General features: G+C 48.3%; 1 protein-coding gene across 2 annotated transcripts in view; it reads right to left on the reverse strand.

The window, feature by feature from the left end:
• Nucleotides 1–7,675: 7,675 nt before the first annotated feature.
• Nucleotides 7,676–25,453, reverse strand: part of PRKCB (protein kinase C beta) — a 320,991-nt gene continuing 303,213 nt past the window's right edge. The window contains exon 17 of one of the 2 annotated variants that reach the window (XM_011233995.2): nucleotides 7,676–8,328. In XM_011233995.2, the coding sequence (XP_011232297.2) occupies nucleotides 8,176–8,328 (153 nt within the window). In that variant the 3' untranslated portion in view covers nucleotides 7,676–8,175. Of the gene's footprint in view, nucleotides 8,329–9,093; nucleotides 14,409–25,453 lie in introns of those variants that run through there. The other variant, XM_034670243.1, reaches the window with a different exon arrangement.

Here is a 25,453-nt window from a genome sequence, read left to right on the forward strand (position 1 = left end):
AACTGGATGGCTTAAAACAATAGACATTTATCTTAACAGGATCATCCTCTTAAAACAATAGAAAGAGACCGTTCGGGAGGTCAGAAGTCTAAAATCAAGGTGTGGGCAGAGCTGCACTCTCAAGCCCGAGGGGAGAATCTGCTCTTTAACCCTGCCAGCCGCCGGCGGTATTCCTTAGCTTGTGGCCCCATCCTCAGCCCGCCTTCCCCTCTGCATGTCTGTGTGGTCTCCCTTTGCCTAAAGACACCAGTGACAGCATTCCGGCCCACCCTGGTAATACAGGGTAATCTCTCCCCCTCAAGATCCTTAGTGTCATTACATCTGCAAAGATCCTTTCCCAAAGAGTAAAAGCAAAAAAAGTGACTTTTATAAATTCCAGGGTTAGGACTCAAAATCTCGGGGTGGTCTCCTTCTACTTACTCCATCAAGCCGAAGCCCTGGTCTTTCTGCTTCTCCTCCCTTCCGGTCCTGGCGTCTTCCCTTCAGAAAAGTCACACAGCCCCTGGAGGTTCCTAAAAAGACTGATCCTGGGACGGCTGAGAGAACACCCTGCTGGGAATCAGTAGAACCATTTTGGCTGGACAGTCCGAATCAATCACCTTCTCTCTCTCTGTTCGTCTTCTCCTCTCTTCAAAGACAGCGGTCAAGGTGGTCAAGCACACCTCTGCTTTCTCACTGCCCTATTGCAATGGTCTCTGTTGATCTTCCTGTTCTTCCTCCTGCCCCTGCATACCCGTTCTCTAAGGTAGATCAGATGTTAACCCTTTTGTTGACGGTCTCTGTGGAGATACAGAAGAAAGGCCCTCCAGAGATGTCCATGTTCCAATCCCTAAGACCTGCGAATGTGTTCTCTCACATGGCTAAAGAGATTCGTGAATATATCAGGGATCGTGGGCTGGGGTGATTATCCTGGGTGATCTGGGTGGGCCCAAAGTGGTCACACTGGGGACAGTCACAGACATAAAAGATGTGGCAAGGCACAGAGATGGGAGTGATGTGCTTTGAAGGTGACAAGCCAAGCCCACGCTGTAGGTGGCCTCTAGAAGGTGAAGAAGACAAGGAAACAGACTCACCCCTAGAGCTTCCAGAAGGAACCTGCTCTGCAGGCACCTTGACTTTAGTCCAGTAAGCCTGGTTTTTGGACTTCAGGCTTCCAGAACTGTAGGACAACCAATTGGTGTTGTGTTAAGCCACACAGCTTGTGATAACTTGTTACAGCCACAGCAGGAAATGAATACATGTCCAAGGGATTCTCACTGGACTTAGAACAAAGTCAGACTTCTCACCAATGTCTAGAAATGCCTACCGGATCTGGCCCCTGCCTTCCTCTCCAGCCTTATCTCCACCACCTGGCCCAGTGCTCAGCATTCATTGGCAACACGGGCTATTGCTGGTCTTGGGCGGGCCAGACCTCACGCTCTGGCCTTTGCCGGCCCCTCTGTCTGCAATGTTTTGTTCTGGCTCCTTGTCCCTGAGCTCAAACTACCACCTTCTCAAGGAGGCCTTCCTTGAGCATCTGGGCTAACCAGCTGACAAACAGACCATCCCACCCCTCCCAGTCTTTCTTGTTTTCCATAGTACCTGCTGCTATCTTCGACCGTGTTGTTCACTATTTAAGATGAATCCTTTCTAGAGCATCAGCTGCATGAGAATAGGGCCCGTGTCTTGCTCCCCTTCTGGGTTGGTCATTGGCCCTAAAGAGAGATTTAGCAAATGAATGATGATAGTCATTCATACCCAGCTCTAACAATTTCTCTCTGCAGTCATGGACTGTCTAACAGTTTCAGCCTTTGGAGCAGAAGAGAAAATCACCCTCAAGCCCAGGTTTGAGCCAGGTGATGATAAAGGATGGGATCTGGAGGCATTTTCTGCTTGCTCCTCTCTTTAGTCAGAGTTTCCTCTCCCTTAACATAATTTTTAAGTATTTCCCCTTTCTCGCCATCTTCCCCCGTAAGGCCTCCTCTGGGTTCTGTCTACTTACCCCCAGTGGAACTTCCTGAGGGTAATCTCGGAGTAAACAACCTTCAGGGGCTCAACTCAAGTTCCCATGGTTGCTTTTGGCTTTCCGCTGCTTAATGAGGGCAGTGACGTGAATGTGACGCTGTCCATATTTTAGGGGCTCAAGGAAACTCCTCTAGTTTGAGACAGGGATTTAAAATTTTGCGGGCTTACATAAATGATGATTTCTGTTCTGTTCACGAGGAGCTTGAGTCTTTTGATCCAAAGAAAAGGTCATTTCCATGTGGATAAATGGTGTTGGTCTGACTGCCCACCAGCCAGAAGCTCTCAGTCAGGGAGAGGATGACGCCCTCCACTTCACCTCAAGGGGGAGCGTTGATCTGCTTGATCAAGGTTGTGCACATTCAGGGCGCCTGCGTGGCTCAGTCACTTAAGCATCTGCCTTCATCTCAGGTCACGAGCCTGTGGTCCTGGGATGAAGCTCTGCATCGGGCTCCCTGCTCTGCGGGGAGTCTGCTTCTCCTTCTGCCTGTCCTCTTGCTTATGTGCTCTCTAACAAATAAATAAAATCTTAAAAAAAATATTGTGCACATTCATTAGACACAGTCCTAAGACCCCTTTTCTCTCCCATACTCCACCCTGTATTATGTCTCTCAGAGGAAACCCTTTCCATCCATGTGGTAGTCAGCTTCTCACATGGCTCTCAATAATCTCAGCCTTGCCTATTTATGCCCTTGTGTAATCCCTTCTCCTTAAGTGTGGGCTGGACCTAGTGACTTGAATGGAACTTCCATCTCAATGGTATTCTTGCTTAACTGCCTTCTTAGCTTGTACACTTTGATAAAGCAAGCTGCCATTTTGGAAAGGTGCACATGGCAAGGAACTGCAGGCAGCCTCCAGCCAAGAGCCACCAAGGAATTGAAGTGCTCCATTAAATAGCTTCCAGGGAACTGAAACCTGCCAACAACCATGTGAGAGAGCTTAGAATTGGATTCTTTCCTACTTGAACCTTCAGATGAGACCACAGCCAGTGCCTGCCCCAGCCAACACCTTGATTGCAGCTAATGAGGACCCTGAAACAGAGGACCCAGCTAAACTGTGCCTGGATTCCCAACCCACAGAAACCATGAGCCAAGAACGTGTGTTGTTTTAAGCTGCAAAGTTTTGGGGTAATCTGTTAAGAGTGATAGATGACTAATACAACCTACATGATATATAGGAATTATTTAAGCAATCCAGCTCACCTTAGAGTTAGGATCCCACATTGGGATATGCAGTCCAATCTTCAAAGAGTAATCAACGTTTCATTTGTTAGGCAGTGCCCTTTTTGTATTTATTTCCCTCTTGGACCTTGTGGGGGAGAGTGACCGGTTGAAAACAGAATTGAATATTCTTGTGTCTCTCGTCCAAATACCATTATAATCTTACTCTGACATGTGGCCTCATTTGGGCAGGCTATCTGCCAGGGAGACTTGCATTTATGGGACAAAATCCATAGAGGAGAGAGCGTGGTTCAATCATTGAGCAAGGCCTCTAGAATTCAAAGTTTTATTGCTTTGAGAAGTCAGGATTCATTTTGGGAACCAGTGTTGCATGTCTAGGAAGTGATAAACAGCAGAATTCCATGTGGGTCCAAGCAATTTCAGATCAAAACCAGCAGAGATATAGGACTGTGATATTTGGCTTTAGGGCTTGTAAAGCCAGATATTGATAGATGGTACTGGATTGAGTGTTCCAGATTTGGTTCCCATTTATTTGGCTTTGCATTCCTCTCTGATTTCTCCGGCATCTCAGCTTATGTATGAGGTTAGAAAAAGAACCATGGCAGAAATAACATCTGAGGATTTCAGAATTTTGTCCTCATTGGCTTAAAAAGCCTATACCATCAGCTCTCAAGTTCGTCTTGGTTATTCAATGGACAAGCCTGAATTCGGGCACCCTGTCTTTTTATGTTGAGACTGAAGAGACAGGTAAGACTGACTTCTGGTGGGCCATGTGGCCTGACCATGGGGAAGCCCAGGTAGTTTCCTGGCAATTTCTTTCCCATCTACCTTATTTTTCTGATGCTCCCTAAGTTCATAAATGGTTCCGTTAAGGGACTGGGTAGTAGAAACAAAATTGTTGATGGATTATTCTATCCCTATGTCCATTCACCTTGCAATGTGTTTTTATAGTATCTCCCATCCAGAAGTGGAATCCATTTCTCCACCCCTTGACTTTGGCTTATGGGAAAGCGGTGAACCTGACATAAGCAGAGGCTTTAAATTGTTGGTCACTGGAGTTTTTTCCCATTACTGTTCTTTGGAGTCCTCAAAACTACAAGATGAAGAAGCCTATGTTCTAGCTGGAACATACAAGAACAGTGGAGCAAAACCAAGCAAACACAACTGAACTTCCTCTAGAGCAGTGATGCTGTCAAACACTATGCAGGTGAATGAGACCATCCTAGACCCTCTAGTCACCAGCTGACCCTCCAGCTGACTGAAGATATCCAAGCAAGACCATTAGAGAGACACTGGGATGGTCAGACTAGGAAAGCCACCGTTATGAACTGAATAAATGGCTATTTTTTAAAAGACACTAGGTTTTGAGGTGGTTTGTTACTCAGGATTAGATAATTGGTATAGACTGGTATCATGTGTATATTCCCCCCAACTCATCTTCTTGGTGAATTTTGAGTCCCCGAAGGCAAGGACTACAACTCATCAGAAGGTCAAATTCAGGTCCTTGCCTTTGGTAGTGAGCTTGGCAATGACACAGTGGGGGACCTCTGTGAACCAAATCCAATGCCGGCCGAGCCTCTCCTTGAATTACTTCTCACTAGTGGCTTGTCTCTCATACATTACTAAACTTGAGGGATCTTTGGGGTAGACCAAAATTCCCATCTGCAGAGAATCCACTATTATGGTTTGCTTCCTCAGCATACATCCCCCTTGTTCTGAGAACAGTTTCCAATTCTTATTCAGAGCAATCCCTTGCTCATTCTCAGTTCACGTGCTTTGGGTGGCACTCTACCCATTGCTCCAGAAGTGCAGCTCATGATGTATGTGGTTGGTAGTCTCCGAGATGACACCCAGGGGCCCCCAACTCTGGAGATTCTCACCTTGGATAAGGCCTTCCCCTTGAGTGTGGGTTGGATTTATTGACTTGCTGCTTCTCCTTCTCCTTCTTCTAAGACTTTATTTATTTATTTGTCAGAGAGAGAGAGAGAGTGCACAAGCAGGGGGAACGGCAGGCAGAGGGAGAAGCAGACTCCCCACTGAGCAGGGAGCCCGATGTGGGACTCAATCCCAGGGCCCTGAGATCATGACCTGAGGCGAAGGCAGATGCTTAACCGACTGAGCTACCCAGGCATCCCAATTGACTTGCTTCTAAAGAACAGAAAAAAATAATGTGATGGGATGTCACTTCTGAGATGAGATGGCTTCCAGATTGGACACCTGAATTGCCTTCTGGGGCGGGCGGCGGGGGGGGGGACCAGTTGCCACGTCCAGACAGTCCTCTGGAGATGCCTATCTGGTGAGGAACTGGAGCAGCCAATGACCATGGGAGTAAGCTTGGAAGTGAATCCTCTCTCCCCTGAATTGATCCTTCATGTTACTGCAACCCTGGCCAACAGCTTGACGGCAACCTCATGAGAGGGGGCTATGTCAGGTAAGCCACACCTAGCTTTCCTGCCTGTTGATATTGAGAGCTAATACATGATGGTTGCTTCAAAGTTGGGGAGTAACTTGTTACACAACTAATACAACTTAGGTCTGTCTGATCAAAGCACCTCCCCTGCCTCCCCTCTCCACCCCAGACATAGTGCTTGGTTCAGGAGTGTGCATGTGACCAGGCTAAGCCAATCAGAATAAACTTCAGGCCTTTTATAGGACCTCTCACTCATTTCTCACTGGACATGCTCCTAGGAAGATGAGAGGCTGGGACTTCTGCATCTTGTTGTCCCTGTGAATAAAAAGTCCTGGGCTGCAGATGCCTGGGTGGCTCAGTGGGTTAAGCGTCTGCCTCCGGCTCAGGTCATGACCCCAGGGTCCTGGGATCAAGCCCTGCATGGGCTCCCTGCTCAGCAGGGGGGCCTGTTTCTCCCTCTCCCTCTGCCCCTCCCCCTGCTCACGCTCTCTAATAGATAAAATCTTAAAAAAAAAAAAAAAGTCCTGGTCTGTCTTGTTGGGTCTCTATATCCCCAGCACCCCGAATTGTGCCTGGCTCAAAGTGGGTGCTCAACATCTAGGAAAGGAAAGGTGGGTTCATATCCAGCAGAGAGGGAAAATAGGAGGGGCCGGCGTGACATGGGGAAGAACCAGAAGTAGCAATAGCGAGCTCTTCTGTCTTATCATCTCAAATGGAACATGTCGTCAAAGGTCTACAGGGAGTCCGCTTATTTTTGTTTTCCAAATGTGATGCATGGAACACACAGTTTCTTCCTTATGTCTAAGTTGGCTTTCCCCAATTTTAACTGGCAGAGTTTCTAAAATTCTGCAAAGAATGCACGAGGATCAATGGAGTCACTGCATCTGCCTGAAGCTCCATTTACTGGGTGTTTTCCAAGGAGGCAGGAGATGAATAAAGTCTGTGGAGTTGCAACACACTTGGTGTGACGGGTTTGCTCTTTTCTGCTACCCACCGACAGGAGCAGCTATGAAGGCATGTGTGATAGATTGGATTAGGACATCTTTCAAAAAGAAAATAGAAGCATGATTTCATTCAGAGAAGATAGCAGGCTGACACCCAGTGATTCATTAATGTGCCATCCTGATCTCCAAGAGTGGGGCTCCTTAGCATGCCGACAAGTTTTATTTTATTTTCCTCCTCTTCTGGCCTCCCGGGCCAAGTATGGTTGTGGAGAAAAGGCACACACTTTTCTTTGTTGTTATTGCAGATGTCAAATTAGAAGAACATAGTAAAAAGTAAGTGGTTTTACAGATAGTGACATCCTCCTAGACCACAGAAAAGTGTTCTCTTGGGGCACCTGGGTGGCGCAGTTGGTTAAGCGTCTGACTCTTGGTTTTGGCTCAGGTCATGATCTCAGGGCTGTGGGATCGAGTCCCGCTTCAGGCTCCATGCTCAGTGGGGAGTCTGCTTGGGATTCTCTCTCCCTCACCCTCTGCCCCTGCTGCACGTGCTCTGTCTCTAGAATAAATCAATCTTCAAAAAGAGAAAGAAAAGTGTTCTCTTTGTACTGACAGCAACTTCCTTCCTGACTTTTGTCACAGGTGGAATGAATGAAATCTTTATTAAGCACTTTGTGCTTGAGGATTGAGTACACACAAACCACACTGAATGGATCACTGAACAGATCCCCTGATTCTGGGCACAGGAAAATATTGAGGTGATTCAAATGGCAGAAGTTTCAGTCTCCAATCTACAGCGGCCAGGTACGTGGATAGAGAGTGTAACACAATAGAGCACGGTGGAGACTGCGGCGGAGTGCGAGCCCACATTGCTTTTAAAGGAGACAGCCATTTCTCAGTTCCGTTGAATTATTTCCACAGGGGAACCAGACCCAGGGCTGGTTTTTTTTTCAAGTGAATCTGAAAGCCCCAGAATTTATATAAAATATCTCATTTTCTAAAATGTTGATGACGAAATAAAATTGTGATGACAAAACAGAACGCGCAACAAAGCTTGTCCACTGGCCGCATCGGCCTGTGGCTCTCAAGTTTATAACCCCTGTACCAGGGCCTATTTAAAAGCAGACACGTTAACAAGAGAGTTTGCATATATTAACTCAGTTTAATCATATCAATTCTTAAACAAAAAATTTCCTCCAAGAGACAATAGTTCACAGTAACTGCAAAGCTTACTCACAATTTTTAAAAATACCAGTCATGCTTAGCATTCAAAGAAGATATGGTAGAATAACTGTAAAAACATTTACCAGGAACATCAGCTTCTGACTTTAAAAATTACAAATACTGAAGCATTTTGGTATCAGACACAGTAGGTTTGACATTGTGTGTTCATTTTGATGAGTTTCTGGAAGTTTGGAAAAGTGTACCTCTCTAATTGGATAAAGCGCTTACTCTAAACTAAACATTTTCAAATGTAGAAAACAAACTAGCAAGCTACACGTACAAAGGAAAGCCCTCGAGGACAAGCCGTCCACATGTTGAATGCCAGCATATGCACCATGGATCCTGGAAGACTAGAATTGATACATACACTTGGCCTGAAGTCTTACACTCCAGGCTCGACAATGGAGTCTGCATTCACCTACACATTAATGACAAACTCTGGGTTAGTATAGGAGAAGCCAGCAAATTCATTTTGGTCCAAGTTCATGATGAAGAGTTTATCGGTAGGCGTGAGTTCCACAGGCTGTCTGGTGAACTCTTTGTCGAAGTTGGAGGTGTCTCGCTTGTCTCTCTGCCAAATGGAAAGCAAACACATTAACACAGCAAAGAAGGAAACACAGCCCACACCTGCCAGTTAGTGGGAAGCCGATGACATCTCATGGGCAGACTCAGAAAGAGCCCTGTGCTGAGTTCTTTAGCAGGTGTTTTGCTCACACTATCCCCTGCCTTTCACTTCATATGGTATGTTGGCTTCAGGAGAGAAAACTTGGTGGTGGTTGTCTAAGAAAGGAAACGAAACATTGAATTTCTTTAAGGATTGTCATAAAGCGGGCTGTGGGTCTGTGTGTGTCCTGTTGTCTTTGGCTTTGAGAAGAACTGAACTGGAAACTACTTCTTACCATGTAAAATGCCATAGAATTAGCATGGGATAGAGCGTCCCAGAGAAAACCATCCAACAGCGACCCCTGTGGCGAGGAGGCTCCTTTCTTGAAAAAGGAGAGCAGCTGCACAACCACTCAGTCGCCAAGAAGATGGAGTGAGTGGCATGTGGGGACATCACATGGCTGCCTGATGAAAAGAGCCGACCACTGTCCACCCCACATCCCCTGGTGCCAACTAGGCTTTGAAGGGAGGCTCAGAAATCCACCCACAGACTAGAATTTGGGTCTTCATCAGCCACAGGCTGTCTCCAAGGATGGTTACAGCACAGCATGCATCTAGTCAACAAGCTATAAGAAACAAAACCCAAAGCTTAAAGTAAGGTCTGTAAGGGCAGCCTTAAAACAAAAATTTTTTTCTCCTGGTTAGCCTGACATTTCTTTTTTTGGGTTGGGGGGGGCATTCATCCCAGGTTACTAACTACAGTTTGGGGCAACCTTTTCCAGGGAACGGCACAGTGTGGGCGAATAAACACACCTCACGTCTGTATGATGTTCTCACCTGCTCAGGGTCCCGCAGGCTCTCGTTCCTTCCCAACCTCACCACCCACCTGGGGGCAGGAGCAGCTGGAGTCCTCACTCCCCCATGGTTTGACATAGGAGAAAACGGGTGCAGGAAGATACAGTGACTTGCCCAAGGTTGCACAGGGGGGTAGTGATCTTTACATGACCACATCGCTCTTAATTAGGGCTCACCTCAGTCCCTCTGACTGGAGAAGGAGCCGGGGGGACAGCCTGATGGCTGGTTTATTACAGGATCGCCAAGGAGAACACCTGGGTCTGCCTCACTGAAGCCAGAGCTGGGTCAGATTGTAAAGAGGGGGAGGCTCAGGGAGTATTGACTGATTTGCTGGAGTCCCATCAATTGTCATTCATGCCTTAGGTTTTGCTCCTAACGGGTGATGACTGGTTAGGGTTTCTCATTGCTGGGCTCACTCTCCTTTGCCAAATACCTCCCACAAGAATTCCTTCTTTCAGGCTGTCCCTTGAGATAGGTAAAATGTCCCTATGGAGTTGCTACTTAGTTGCGTTGTATGTGCTGGGGTGTGGGAGTGAGGTGGGGTGGGGGGGGCAGATAAGGAACACACTTCAGTAAGTGTTGCCAGACTTCAGCGGGCTCAAGATGCTGATGGAGCTCTTTTCTAGATGGTGGGCCATCTCCTGCCATGCCCTGTCCATTCCGCTTTATCTTGTCCTGCCTGCTGTCAGCCTGTCCTGTGCTGTCCCAGGCACGGACTGCGTTATCTCCTTGGGTCAGAGAAAAGCTCAAACATCACCCCTTCCTTTACTATTGCCTGTGCATCCCTCCCTGGACCCTACAAGTCATACCTTAGCATCCTTTTAATTGTCTCCATGGCACTTACATACTATCAGACATTGTCTTATTTATTGTCTCTCTCCAGGCGGGGAGGGTCCGTACCTGTTTCTTCACTATCGTATTTCCAGGGCCAAGAATAACGCTTGGCACACAGCAGGCTGTCCACAACTATTTGTTGAATGAATCAATCAATGAATGGAGATTGACTAAGGATGAGCCTCTTTTCCTCTTGCTTTTTTCCCAACATACCCTTGTCCTTGAGTCAGAGGCCCCATTCTACAGCAAAGCAATGAAATTGTTCCTGTTGATTCTCTGGGTCCCTCACATTGGCCTCTGTTCACTTTGAGCCCCAGTGTGGACTGAACTGTCAGGCCCCTTCAAGGTCTGAGAGCTGCGGGGCTGTATGTGGGCCCAGGTAGATTTGGGGCTAGAAGGAAGGCTGTTGCCTCCTTTCAGATCTCTCCTGGGAACATCAACCCCATCTGGTCTTCCCTGCCTCTGGGCATCCCTGGAGGTTCTTACCACCAGCCCCAGCTTTCAGAGCTCTTCCCCATCTGTTGTGCCGGTTAGGTCTCGTGCTTCAAACAGCCAGGTCCAAACAGAATCTGCCATTACGGATTTCGTCCTGTGGGCAGATCCCCTTAGGAAATACCCTGAATTATACCTCTAGAAGGTGGGAGAGGATAGGCCTCTCTTTTGGGACCATTCTTTTTTGGGTGGATAGCATCTGAAGCCACATGAGCAGAGTATCACTCAACCAAAAAGGGTTATTAATTCTGCTGGCCTCCTATTGATTCCCCAAGGTCATCAGGACCATGGCCCTACCCTTTCTTAATAGAGGAGCAGGTTAGTGAGAAGTCTAAGAAATGGCAAGAGGGATTCTTGGATCCTGGCAGACAATTAGCCATGGCTAACATGGGCTGTGTTTAGGTTTCTTTGGATTTTCTTAATTTCTTTTTAATAATTCTTCCTTAATTTGAGTTCTTTTGGAAAATCTTAGCTTGTCTCATCTAGAAGAACCAGGTGGTGTCAAGCTGGGAGCAGTGTGCTAGCAGGACAGGATCCCCCTGAGGGATGGAGAGGGTAATGCCTGCAGGAATCTGGATGAGAAAACTCTAGGAAGCAAGGTTCAGCACTCAGAACTGAGCTGTAAAACCAATTCCCTCTCTCCATATGAGTACCCATCTCTGCTCAAATCTTGGTGATTCTATGGTCTGTTTGAGCATGGAGACTGTGCCTTTGGCCTTCCAGAAGGAAACCCACCCCAGCTGCCATCTAACTCCTGTCCTTCCCCACCCATCACATTCAAGGATTGTTCCAGAAATCTCGGCCAAGGGGGCACTGCTGCATTTCCTCCTTCAGCCTCAAACTGTGGTCTACAGAGAGAAAGAGGTGCCCTGAAGACTTCTGATGACTTTTTCTTTCTTGTAAGCATCCTCCCCTGACTAACTCAGAGACTGCTTATCTCTACATCACATCATGCTTTTAATTACTTAACAGCTGCTGCCCTGAATTGCATCTTTGGGGTTCCCCACTGTGCTCCTGGAACCCAACAGAGAGCCTGGCACACAGTCGGTGCTCAATGAATGCTTCCTGGATGAATGAATGGGGAATGGAATATGGGGATGACTGTGCAGAGGAGTGGAAAATCCTTCTTCCTGGATAAACTTGCAAAGTATGGCCTGGAGATACTCATAGGTCTCCTTTGGACTTGAAATGATGATGGAAAAGGAAATTGTGGGGAATTCTGACCAAGGATCCCTCATTTGCACAGAAGCCTTCGCAGGCCAACCCTCAGCAAGGTGTGTTGGGGGAACAGAGACTTTGGCTTGAGTACCTCTTTCTGCAAATGATTCAACTTTTGAAAAAAATGACAACAGAAATTTGGCAAATGTGCGGTGTGTATATACAATATATTCTTCCTATCTATCCATCTATCCATCCATCTATCTATCCATCTAGGTCTAGCTGGCTATCTACCTACCTATCTCTCAGTGTTCTCTAACGTTGTCTCAAATAATCTGTCAATGGCCCAATGCTTCTCCATGGTTTTTATCTTCCTGAGAGAGCAGGTCCAAGGAAAGACCTGGTGACCCAATGGTCAGACAAAGGACCTCAAATAACCTGCCTGTTGGCGGGCATGGCTCAGAGACGCCAGCTATAAAGCAGAAAGAGTCCTGCACTGAGTCAGGGAACCTGGGTCTGTGCCCCAGCTGGCTGACCTTGGGCAAGTCACTTCCTCTCTCCAGATGCCAGTGTCCCCAACAAGAAAATGGGGGGAGGAGACTTCTGCCCCGATTTCCCTCCTTCTCTAACTTCCTGAGCTTGTCAGCTGGGACTTGGGGTTTGCCCCACATGGGGTCTATATTGCTACCATGATGGAGAAGTGGAAGGCAGACAGGAGTGAGCCAGGGGCCTCTGCCTGTATGGAAATCCCAATCATGGGTTTCTTAAAGATGAGAAGTGTTTCTTCAAGAACATTTGTCAAGTTTGTAAAGTTCTCCTGATGGCCTCTTGGAAGCTCTGGCATCCTGCAAATCACTCAACTTGTGATAAGAATTCTCTGTAGGGCTGCCTGGGAATAGAAGGAGGCAGTAGGCAAGGAGGGGGTACCACCTGCTGTCCTCACTCGCTTGGGCAGAAACGGGATTTCTCCCATCCAAGGGGTTTCCTTGGCTTCTGGGGGCTCACAAAGCTGCTTGCAAGAAAGAATATTTAGTCCAAGCTGGGAGGAGTGGTGATTTTGATAAGAAAATCAAGAGCCCCAGCCATGCTCCTAGCTGGCCCCTAAACTTGACTCTGGCCTTGACCTCCAGTATCGTTGGAAGCCCCGGCCAGCTCATCCCATCCCATTACAGGCTGCCAGGAGTCCCTGAACAGGGTCCCCAGACTCTCAGACCGGCGGAACCCGGGGCTGAGGTTAAGCTCTGGGTTTAGTTCCTTTCTGTCCTGAAGGCTCAGGAGGCCCGCTTGGCAGTTTGGGTCCACATTTTTCAAAGACAGTTGTTTTTTCTTGAAATAGCATTTCTTCTTTTCTTTTCTTTCTTTCTCTTTTATTGTATCTCGATGCTAGAAAAAAAATGGCACATAACAGATATCCAGATACAAATGGACATTTCCACAAACATCTTGCAAAACAACATCAAAGTGAAGAATACAACCGTCTACGTTTCAAGAAATGGCGTCTTTCTCAGAGCGCTTAATTAGCTTTCCAAAGCCAGCAACAAACCTAGACAAATCCCATCCGCGCGGGCATGGGTCTGCTAGGCTCCAGGGCCGCCTTCTTGACAAATCAAAGTGGGTCATTGTGGTTAATAACAGTTGGACACAGATTTCGAAGCATGTGTAACAAAGTGAGTTTTTTTTTTTCTTTTTGCACTTGAACAACAACAGAAATAAAACCCCAAAGCAAATAAAATTTGAAATGTAATGTAAAACCATGGTCCTCTGGGACCTGGCTAGAGTGACCATGTATTTTCAGGGGGTGATGCCAAATGCCCTTTGCAAGGAGTTTGAGGATGAAGGTGATCAGGGACAGAGAGTATCAGAAATTATAGCATGGAGGTGGCGCCCAAGCCGGTTGCCTTTTGACTGACCCCTTGAGGTCCTTTTAGATTGAGACTGTCTCAAGGCACCCTCTTGGCGTTTTAAAAAGGCTGAGATCATATCCTTAACTTTGAGTCTAAAAAATCACAAATGCGATTTTATTTTTAGCCTGTGCACCGCACAGCTCATGGTGCCTCCAAACCAGGCAGAATGGAGGAATTCCCTCTACGTCAAAGCAACCGTACACTTGGATGCACACCAAGCCCCGGGTCCAGAAGGGAGAGAATGCTGCTAGCATCCGGTGATCCACTCATTTGGTAGGAACAATCTAGACTGGATGCCTGGAGTTGGGAAACATGTGAACGGGAGCGTTGGAAGAAAGAGAGAAAGCAGGCATTGTTCTATCCCCACGGGATCCGTGGAGCGGCCATGCTGGGGAAAGTCAACGGCAAGAGGATGGCTGCTGATGTGCTCGTTACGCAGCAGCATTTTCGAAGTGCCGTCCACATCATCCCATCTCACAGAGATGTTCCAAACTACCTGAGGACATTTGGTTTCTGAAACATGGTCACTCTAGTCTCATCAGCAAATAAAACATGGATGCGACGTGGCAATGGAAAGAAGAGGTGTCACCACAACAGCCGTTGAGCTCGAATGACAGAAATGAAGGACGGAGGTCTACACATCTACTTAGCTCTTGACTTCAGGTTTTAAAAATTCAGAGTTAACAAAGGAAAATCCTTCGAATTCTGACTGGTCAATATTCCTGATGACTTCCTGGTCGGGAGGTGTTAGGACTGGTGGATGGCGGGTGAAAAACCGGTCGAAGTTTTCAGCATTTCGCCCACACTATGAGAGGGGAAGAAAAGAACTTGTGGTAGGTGGAAAAAAAAAAAAAACACAAAACCAAAACCAAAAACTCAAACAAAACAGAACCAAATAAAATGGGGCGTGGCTTGCTCCCCTGCCTCAGAGAGAGGTTGTTTCAATGATCAGAAATGAGAGCAACATAAAATGCAAAATTCTCATGACCTTTGGCACATGACCTGGGGCTCCCGACTTGTAGTTTCTAGGGCTCGTGAGCTGCCCCTGGTGTCCTCTGGGCAGTCAGGAGCTGCATGGCAAAGGCATGAGATGGTGGGGCTGGTGGCATGTGGCGTGTCCCCTCCCCCCATCCCCGACCCCAAGGAGTCAGGCAAGCCCACCTGCTGAAAGAGATGGGATTAAGGTACCGGCGATGTTTCGTGTGCCACCAGATGCAAAGTAATGAACCCATCATATGTCACCTGGGAGATCCCATTATTTAGTAGTGGATCCCTCAAAGTGCTTTCCTCTGGCTGTTGGTCAGGAACAATGAACGTGGCCGGCCCCAGAGACACAGAAGTTTACAAACTCTAGTCAGTGGACACAGATCTAAGACCTGGGTTTGGTGTCTGCAATGGCTGGTCGCCCATGAGGCCCCAGTTGCTTGTATAAGTCCTTGACCCTTAATCACAAGGGGCCATCAGGCCAACTCAGCCACTCTCTCTCCAAATGGAAGTGGACGGTGTGGGATGAGACAGAAGCCAGTGCTTGGTGGGGCAGTTGGGTTCTAGAGAGGAAACCATCATCATTTCTCACCCATCCTGGGGTCCTTCTGTACGCAAGGGTCTTGGTCTGAGGCAGAGCTGTAACGTGTGTCTGCGCATGCACACGCACACGTATGCAGGTCTGTACACGCCTGCACACACAACTTGCCACCCAGTGAGAAGACACTCAGGCACTAAATCTAGTATTCTTAGGTTTTCACCGGCAAACATGTGCACAGACCTCGAAGTATCTGAAACACAGTGTCTACAGCAGGTAACCGTAAGCTAACGATGGAACAGTAGTAGTACTAGCAGCTACGGCAGCTAATACGCATTATACCTTTGCTACATGCCAGCTCCCCCAGTATACTCTCCCTGCATTATCTTGTTTCATCCTCCCAATGACCCAATGATGGGGGCATTATCCCTACTGGACAGATGAGGAAACCAAGGCCAGGGAGATGTCATTTGTTCGAGGTCACATAGCCACCGAATAGCATAGCTAGTCACAGTGCTCTGACGTCAGAGCCCAAGCCCCTGGCTCCATTCTACATGAATGGTTCACAGGCTGAGGAGGACAGGATGAAGTGAGGTGGGGCTGGGAAGGGAGAGAGGAGGAGCGAAGGATGGGGATGAAGAGGTCTCTGGTTTGAAGGACAGTGAGAATGTGCTTGCGTCAACCCCAGAGACAGAGAAAGTGGGAAAATTCAGAAAGTTGGCTATTTCTGTTGGGACACGATGACTCTGAGGGACCAGGGAGCTTCCAGGAGATGACCTGAGCAGGTTAGAAGTAAAGATTCTGGAGCTCAGGAGAGAGGTCTTTAAAAAAAAAAAAAAATTGAAAGGATAGAACATGGAAAGTGGAAGAAAGATAATAATAATAGTAATAAAAACCACTGAGCAGTTTCCAGGCAACTGGCATTTGCTCAGCATTTCACATACATCACATTTTGCTTCACACAACCGCCCTGAGAGGTGGGGATCTGATTTCCATTTGCCAGTGAGAAAATTGCCCCTAAAACCAAGATTGGGAAGAGGAGACCCAGGAGGGGGCACCGTCAGACAGGCTGGGGACTGTGAGAATCCAGGGAGAGGGGCTGCTGGAGCTGAAATATCTCTGAGGGGTCAATCAGGAAAGTCATGGAAAATGGGCCAAGGATGAAAGGATGAGAAGATGAAGAGCTGTCACGGAGTTTGAGCCATGGGCAGAGGGAACGTGAGTTGAGAAAGGCAAGGCTTGCGCCCTCCCCCTTTGCTCTTTCAAGCCCCACAGTCAAGGGAAGCAGGCACTGGGTGTGTGTGTGTGTGCGTGCAAAGGACTCAGCTCCCAGAGGGCCTCAAAACTTTGCTCTGCTCCTGTTTGGGACAATTCTTTTCAGCCATGTTGATATCTTTGCTTTGGGTCTCAGGAAACGAGAAGTGACCCCCCCCCCCCACCGCCTGCCTGCCATACAATCAAGACTTGGAGTCTGCTCTGCTCGCTGGTAGGGGAAAACTTCTGCCCATAAAAGGATGGGCCCTCAACACAGTGTGGTCAGGATCACCGTCCATATTCTTTCATTTTTTTTGCATCTTCTTTTTTACTTGAGAAATATTTATTGAGTACCTACTATGTGCCAGGCCCTGTGCTAAGAGTAAGTTATACCAAATCCATGCCTTGTGGAACTTGCGCTCTACTGGGGAAGAAAGGCAACAAACACACAAATAGAAGTGGAACTGTAAATGTGCATAGTTGTGTTAATGCCAGGCGGGGAGGCAAGTGGTATTAAAAAAAACAAAGTAAGGCCAGGGATACAGAGTGAAGAGAATGCCATTTTTGATCAAGTGGTCAGCTCTGAGGAGATGAACTTGGAGCCATTTGAATATCTGGAGGAACAGCATTCAGGCGGAGGGAAGTGCATTTGCAAAAAGGCCCAGAGACGGGCACACTTGCGTGGCCGAGTCACCCGACAGTGGTGAGGCCAGTGTGGCCAGAGCGGTGACCGAGACACAAAGGGGTGAGAGGGGCGAGAGAGGGGGCCAGGGCCCAGATCGTGGGCCTTGCTGGCCAAGGGAGGACAGAGGGTTTCCATCTCTGCCCGGTGAGAAGTCGCTGGAGGGTTCTGCGCACCTGGCGTGCTCTGACTAGGGTTTCTGGATACGAAGATGACAGATGGGCGAGGGGCCGGAGGTGAGAGAGGATGGTGGCTCAGAGGAAGGTGCCCTTGGGGGAGACGGAAAGGTGCATCTGGACTGAGGGGAGAGGTGGCAAGATGTGCTGATGGGTCAGAAGTGGGGTATTCTAGGAAGAGAGTGTCTGTCGGTGACCCCACAACTTTGTGCCTGAGCTCTGTGGCAAGTGGGGGACACTCGGGGTAGAGTGCCTTCAGGGGGCCATCGGGCACTTGCTTTCTTGTTTGATAGTCCGAGCATCCAGTGAGGATGTTGAGGGTGTGGGGACTGAAAAGGGCCGGCAGTTAGACTGATGGCAGAGGCCCTGGGGAAGCTAGAAGCCGGCTGTCATCATCTGGCGCAGAGAGACGGGGGACAGGGCTGAGGGGCGGTGGTGGACACAACCCAGAGGGGCCGGAGCCAGGGACTGATGGTTGGGAGTGAGCCAGCACAGTATAAGGCACACCTGTGTGTGTTCCTCTTTGGCTTGAGTGCTGGGACCCAAACCAGCCAGCGTGGGAAGCATGTGAGTGGAGACCTGGAGTCTTTGGGGGCCGTTTTTCTTTAAAAACCATCAATTTCCCATGCACACCGGAAGGCTGCTGCTTGGCTGGGGCCTCCCCAGAGGCTGTGATAGGAGACCGAGAAGCGGCTCCTGGCAGCTCTGAGCCTCTCCCCCTCCCCTGCCTCACTGTCGTCCCCCCCCCCCCCCCACGCCTTGGAGAACAATGAAATCTTTGAGTGAGATAGCAGGGAGGAGATGCAAAGCAGGGGTTAACCAAGGGGGCGCAATGCAGCGGGAGCGTGATTTTCCTGCTAATCAGCAGCTTACGGGGCTGGCAGATCACAGCCTCCGTAAGTGTTTCCGTGTTTTTCAAATGGAGCTGTCACTGCCCATTAGCTTCAGGAGCACTCCCTAAATGGAGACGTCAGCCCTTGGGAGGCACAGCCCGGATCAGCTCTGCACCTGCCATGTCCTTGGAGAATGGGCAGCTCTGCGGCTGGGATCGAGTGACACACGCGGCGTGGACCACACCTGCTTCTCTGGCGGTCCTGGGTGGGTACTGAGCCTCACTTAGCTCCTGGAAGAAACCCCACCCCCTCGTCATCAGGGCACACCACTGGAGCTCCCACAACAGTGATGGGGACCCACACCCGTTCGGTTATTGAAATCACACGGCACCTCTTCCCAGGGTGGGAGAGGGGAGTGAGGATTTTGACTTGTTCAATTGCGCCTCCGAATCTGAGAACCTAGACAGTTTGAAAAGCTTATCTGTGAGCTGTTACATGTGAGCTCTTTTTCTTCCCCCTTCTTCTCTTCTTTCTAATTTCTGTTTCATTGTGTTAATAACAGCTCCGAGTCTAGCTGTCGAATGTGGAGCTGGCTTAGTCATAGCAGCCACGGGGATCTTTCAGACGCCAACCTGGATATGTCACTTCTCTGCAATGCTCCCCATTGCCCAGGGCCCACGCTCCTTAGCATGGCTTACAGGGCCCTTTCGGACTTGGCCCTGGTCACCTGGTCACTAGCTCCTCACTGCCCACTCTCCCACCCCCAAAACACCTTCTAGCTGTACTCTGGTCCCCAGGTGTCCCAGGACACTTATGCACTCTGTCACCTCCCAGCCTTTGCAATGAACTGCCTCCTCTGCCAGGAACACCTGCCTCCCACCCTTCCCACCAGGGCATTTCCTACGCATCCTTTTTGTCTCCAGACAGATGTCACTTGCTCCAGGAACCTTTCCCTGGACCCCTCCTCTATACTCCTGGGTTTATCCCACCAAGATACAGATGTTTATCAAAAAATTTTTCCGGGGGGGGGGAGTTGACATCCACTATCCACCAATAGGGGAAAAAGTTAAATAAATAACAATATACCTCTCTGATGTGTTACCAAGCAAAACACCTTTAAAAATTAAAAGGAGATTTAGAAGAACAGTAAGTGACATAGTTACATAGAATTACTAACTGTATACAATGTGTTCCCATGCTATAAATTATACACACAAATGTGTAGGCTCACAGGTACTGCAGGTCCTATATATGCTTATAAAGATTGCACAAGTTACAGATTGCTTCATCTCCTCCTTTATCTTTTCTGCTTGGTTGTGTTTTTGAAAATCTAAATAACAGATTTTTTTTAATAAGAAGAAACCCCCCCAGAGCTACTTTAAATGAGGGAGCTACTGCTATTTGGGTGCTAAGGTGCTTCTTCTGCCTGGGTGGGTGTGCTGGGCACCGGAAATACAATGACACACAAGAGGTCCCTGTCCTGGTCATCATGGAGCTTGCGGTTTAGCAGAGTAGACAGATGCACGCACAGGCCACTGCATGGTACCATGTGACTACTGAGGCCACGGAGCACAGGAGTGAGGAACCTAAGAAGGGCCAGGAAGACTTCCTGGAGGAAGTGACATCTAAGCTGAGCGTGACCAGAAAGAAAGACACCGCTTCTTTGGAGGAGGAAAGGAAATTGCCCAGGGAGGACAAGGAGGTGAAAAGAGGGTAGGGACAGAGCAAGATGCTGGAGAAGAGGATAAGAGCCCACCCCATATTGCTTAACCAGGCTTGATGACGGGAGGCTGATGGCACAGGGGAGTTTCCTGCCTGGCCTCCGTCAAGACAGCAGGGGATCTTCGGGAACCCAAACTAGAAGGTCACAGTGAACATATATACCCAAGCCACACAGCCTAGGTAAAAAGACAAAAGAGTCTTTTTCTTGGGGCGCCTGGGTGGCTCAGTCGGTTAAGCGTCTGCCTTAGGCTCAGATCCTAGGATTGAGCCCCGAGTGGGGCTCCCTGCTCAGCGGGAGTCTGCTTCTCTCTCTCCCTCTGCGTCGCCCCCTCCTCGTGCTCTCTCTCCTCTCTCTCAAATAAATAAAATCTCTTAAAAAAATAATCTTTTTCTTCTTTTCTAAATGTGCAAATTCAATGAAATTCCGGGTCCCTTTCATGCCTGACAGACTGTCGTCCACAGCAGGACAACACAGGAGGGACCCACCCAGGGAGAAGCAGTCAGCTGAGCACAGAGCTGTACACAGGTTGGATCACTTTGGGAAGTCGTTTGTGGACCAAGGTTTCTCTCTGGAGCAGAGTCAGACAAGATGCAGTGGAGAAAGAAAAGAAAGATGAAAGCCCCCGTTCCTGTGACTGGGTGAAGATTCCTCACAGTCAGGGCATTTGATTTCCTGTGTCTGCTTAGTTAGAAGAAGTCAGCAAGAGAGGGGGCTTGCTGGGTAGCAAGTTTCATGTTTTGTTTTGTTTTATCTAAAAATAAGATGCCATGCCTTGTTTTCCTTCCAGATTTCGGTCTAAATGCCATCTTCTCAGAGAAGCTGTCCGGGATCACCTCCAGACAAAGTAATCCTCCCCTCCTGTTATTCTCCCTCAGAGCATCCCTCTCCCTTCCTGCACAGGAAGTAAACTATCCAAAGAGCCCGATCTAAATGACATGTTTATTTCTGTGCTTCTCTGTCGGGGAACTAGAGTCCCATCTAGACAGTAAGGCCCGCCGAGAGCTGAAGTCACACCATGGGCTTCCCGGGGCTCAGCACAGGCTCTGGCACACAGTAGGCACTCAATATTGTCAGCTAGACGGATGGCTGTGTATATTAAGTGCATATTATTGGCCAGATATTGTGTTAAGGGCTTCAAGAAGATTATCTCATTTAATCCATGATGTCTTTGCTGTACAATGAGGAAGGGGTTTAGCGAATTTAAGTGCCTCACTATGACTTGATCCCAAATCTGACAATGATCTAGACTCTTCCATTAGCCTTGTACATTTCTTGCCGAAACAAACACATTGTTCAAAAGCACCCAGGGAAATCATCAACCAAGCCCTCTGTTATCTCACCACCTCGATACCTTCCTTATGTAACATTTTGGTGTGTGTCCTGCATAACTGGATGAATAGACAGAGGGATGTTTGTTTCTCTTTAAACAAAGTATGGAATCATTCCTTTGTTCTTTAGCCTGCTTTTAAGAAACGAGATGAAATACACCCGTGTGAACAAAGTGTCATATTTTCCTTATCTATTCTGCACCATTCATCCTAAACCCACGTCGTTGGCTTCAAAGAGACTAGTCCTCAAATAACAATCACCCCCTTTATTTGCTTATGTTTTTTTTTTTTGGTTTTTTTTAAAGATTTTATTTATTTACTTGACAGAGATAGAGACAGCCAGCGAGAGAGGGAACACAAGCAGGGGGAGTGGGAGGGGAAGAAGCAGGCTCGTAGCGGAGGAGCCTGATGTGGGGCTTCGATCCCATAACGCCAGGATCACGCCCTGAGCCGAAGGCAGACGCTTAACCGCTGTGCCACCCAGGCGCCCCTATTTACTTATGTTTTTATAGCTTTGATTCTCACAGGTTTGTGAGACAGGCAGGAAAAGGATTATCTCCACCTAGCAGATAATTGGGGAAGTTAACAACTTGGTCAGGGTCATGGAGGGTAAAGGAGGGGAGCCGAGATTCAGAGTTGGGTCTGCTTGATTCCAAAGAATCAGTGCCTTACGAATTACATCTGATCATGTGGCACGAACTTAAATGCTGACCTGGGTACCTTTCCCAGCACCATCAATCCCCACCTATACGACCTTTAAGCAGTTATACAACCCCTAAGCAAACTTTTTGTTACATCAAATGAACCTATCTTGTAGCGTGTGGTGAGGGTGACTTGATAAAATGCACAGAATACATGTGACGTGGTAGCCGCCGTGGGGGTGTGGACAGAGCCAGCCCTGTCCAGTGAGCTAGTCTGATAGCTGTGGCCCTCCTCTGGCTACAGACAGGTCCTGCGGGCCTTGCCTACACCCCAAGCCCTCCTGAGATATTGCCCAGACAGGTACAGACACTTCAAACACCAACTGAAATCTTTGCCGCCAAGGCTGGTGGGATATGGGAGGGAGCCTCAAGGTGATCCCAGGCCATAACTGGGGCTCCTGGTTAGAAGGGAGGGACAGATGTCTGCCTGGGGACAAAAGGGACACATTTCCACCCCCCCACCACTGCCTTGGGAAGACATTTTTTTATTTTAAAGATTTATTTATTTGAGAGAGAGAGAGAAAGAGAGAGAGAGTGGTGTGAGAGGCAGAGGGAGAGAATCTCCAGCAGACTCCCCGCTGAGCCCAGAGCCCCACAAAAGGGCTTGATCCCAGGAACCCCAGGCGAAAACAAGAGTCCCATGTTCAACTGACTGAGCCACCTGGGTGCCCCTTGTGAAGACATTTTAACGCAGATTCAAATACCACCTCCAAGTTGTAGTTCTTCATACCCTAGGAGGGCAGCGCTGGGCGAGGGGGAGGCTTTTGTGTTGTTTTTAAGAAACTGCACTTGTAAATAAACAAGAAATGAACATTATTCTTTCCCTTTCTGGGTCACGCACACATCTCGACATCATGGCATCAGGGTTTTCACAGAGTTGGTATTTCTGGACAATCAGTGAGCTCGGTGCCATACAAATGAGAAAGAAGAGGGGCATAAAAAGAGTGGACGGGGAAACTCTGAATTTATCCTACAGCTATATACATAGGAAACCAGGAAGCTATTAAAGAATGAGTAGATCTGGAAGCACTGGTAGAAAACACTCTGCCAGATGGAAGGGGGTAAAGCAAGGCACAGAAATCGAACACGGCAGGCTAGCATCCTTGCGTGCAATGTGGGATATTTCCGTGCTTGCTCACAGCCCGTCTAGATGGTCACGCCAGAACCAGGCAGCCCTGAGTAGCTCTGGGAAGGAGAACCAAGCAGCCTAGCTGAGGGGCAAGGGTGGGTGGGAGGGACTTAGCTTCACTGTGTAGTTTTCAACACTGCTTGCATATTTCACTTTTTCAGGTATTTTTTTTGGGGTGTGTGTGTGTGTGTGTGTGTGTGTGTGTTTTAAGGAGGGAAGATCAGAATACTGAATAATATCATGAGGTCAAGAAAGAGAAGGCAAGTCTACAGGAGGAGGTTACCCTGAGGTTATTGACGACTCCATGAGAGAAATGTCAACACAGAGTGGTGGGGGCAGAAGCCAGATTGCACCAAACTGAAGAAAGAACAGAGTAGCAAGTGGACGCAGGTTTAAGGGAAGGGATTTTTAAGAGGAGGAAGACGTAGCATGTTTATGGGCCGAGGAGGATGAACCAGGAAAGTCGGGGTGGACATCTGCTGGTCTTGTGTCCTCAGCAAGCATTCCCTCTTTTTCTGGGTGTAGCGGCTTGGTTTTCCTTGGAGGACCCACCCCTTCTCCTCTCTCCAGATGTCAGGTGTGGATGGGGCCAGGCCTGGCCAATCAGCATGTTCTATCCCCGGGCACAGCAATTGCTTTAGAGATGGGCATGTGGTCCCAAATCTTCCAATGAGCCTGAGTTCCGGGCTGCTGGGAATTTTAGGAAAAGGAAGCTCTTTGGGGGTGGGGGGTAGAAGTTGCTAAGATTACAGGATGTAATTCTGGAGCAGAAATGTGCCCAGGAAAGCTTTCTGAGAATGAAGAATGAAGTCAACAGAGAGGAAAGCTATTCCAGGGGACACAGGGAGATGGATTCCTTCTGTCGTTCTTTGAGACTTTGGATGCAGCCACAAGTGACTACCTGAGAAGTTTTTTTGTTGTTCTTTAAAAGTCAGGGCTCTGATCTGTAACCATAGGAGCTTTTTTTTGAGATAGAAAGAGAGCGAGAGCAGGAGCAGGGGTAGAGAAAGAGGGAGAAGCAGACTGCCTGCCAAGCAGGAAGCCTAATGCGGGACTTGATCCCAGGACCCCAGGATCATGATCTAAGCCAAAGGCAGACCGTTAACCGACTGAGCCACCCAGGCATCCCCTAATCATAGGAGCTTTGATTAATATTGAGAGAAGCTGTAGGCACAGAGTGGACAGAAATGTGCGAAGGGATGGGGAATGAGGGTTCAGTGCAGGAGGGGAAGGGAAGTCTTCCATGGAGAACACCTGTTTGCTGATGCACAGAAGGAAGGAGGTTAAGGTCAAGATGACTACGCAGGTGCAGGGAGGGTGCAGGAAATTGAGGGCCATCCATCCAAGTTGAGGACCCATGGTCCTCAGTTTCTCCCATGACTTAGAAGACAGGATTATCACCTAAGATGAAGAGGATGGGTATGTTAGAAGGGGGACCTTCAGAGAAGAGGTTTGGGGACTTGTTTAGGGGACCTGACTGAGATTGAAGCCTGTGTTTGGGGAGGCTCAGAAGGGTCAAGTTCCTTGCTGCTGGACAGCAAAGCTGGCGTTTGCCTCTTGGCTCTCTTTGACTCTAAGCCCACGTTCTCCTTGCTTGACCCAGTCTCCCCGAATCCATTTGCTCATCTTCTCAAGTTTGTCCCTTTGGTCAGTAGCTTTCTGGGGCATTGTGGTAAGAATTACAATCCAAGCAGAGTTAACGGCAGAATCCAAGAAGCTGGACTTCATCCACATGCACCCAACAGAGCCCATCCCCCAGGGAAGCGTTCAGACTCAGGATTGGACCAAAAACAGTTCAAATCCCACATCTGTGCAGCTGAGTCTGGGAGGTGAGAAAGGAAACACTGTAAAACCCAAGGATATGGGCTCTGGAGGTGAAGGAAAAGGACTTTAAATTAAATTGGCACTCGAACCTACTAGCTGTGTGACCACAGGCAAGTTACTTAACCTCTCTGAGCCTATTTCCTTACCTATACAGGGGAAGTAATAGTAGTATCAATTTCACAGGGTTGTTGTGAGGGTGAAATGAGCTATATAAAGTAGATAGAGGGCTCTGCTCACTGGTAAAATCGAATAATTTCATAGAACATGCCTGACCATTTTATTGCTACTGTTGTAAATAGTACTAATAAAGTCCTGCATCCATTAAATGGAGGGCCCATTTTCTTGTCCTGGTTCTGTTATGTTCCCTGTGTAAGTCAGTGAAGCGAATCTCCGGGTCTCTGCTTGCTCCTCTCTGGAATGATGGTGTCTATACCCACTTCTAGACTTCTGTCCTCTTCAGTGGTTATGGCCAGACATGTCCTAATAGTTTTGTGCTCTCCCCCCATCTACCCTTTCAATTCACACTGTTGGCTGCTGTGTCGAGGGACAACTCGAAGTCATGCACTTGGCAAGTGATCTAGGAACTTCACTTGGCCCAGGAGTCTGCCAATTCCGACCATCCGAAGGGAGCCTGGTTTGACACGCAGTTTAAATAGGTTCTTCGTGGGGGGTGGGAAG

Source organism: Ailuropoda melanoleuca, chromosome 10, assembly GCF_002007445.2.
Source record: "Ailuropoda melanoleuca isolate Jingjing chromosome 10, ASM200744v2, whole genome shotgun sequence".
NCBI classification, from domain to species: Eukaryota; Metazoa; Chordata; class Mammalia; order Carnivora; family Ursidae; genus Ailuropoda; species Ailuropoda melanoleuca.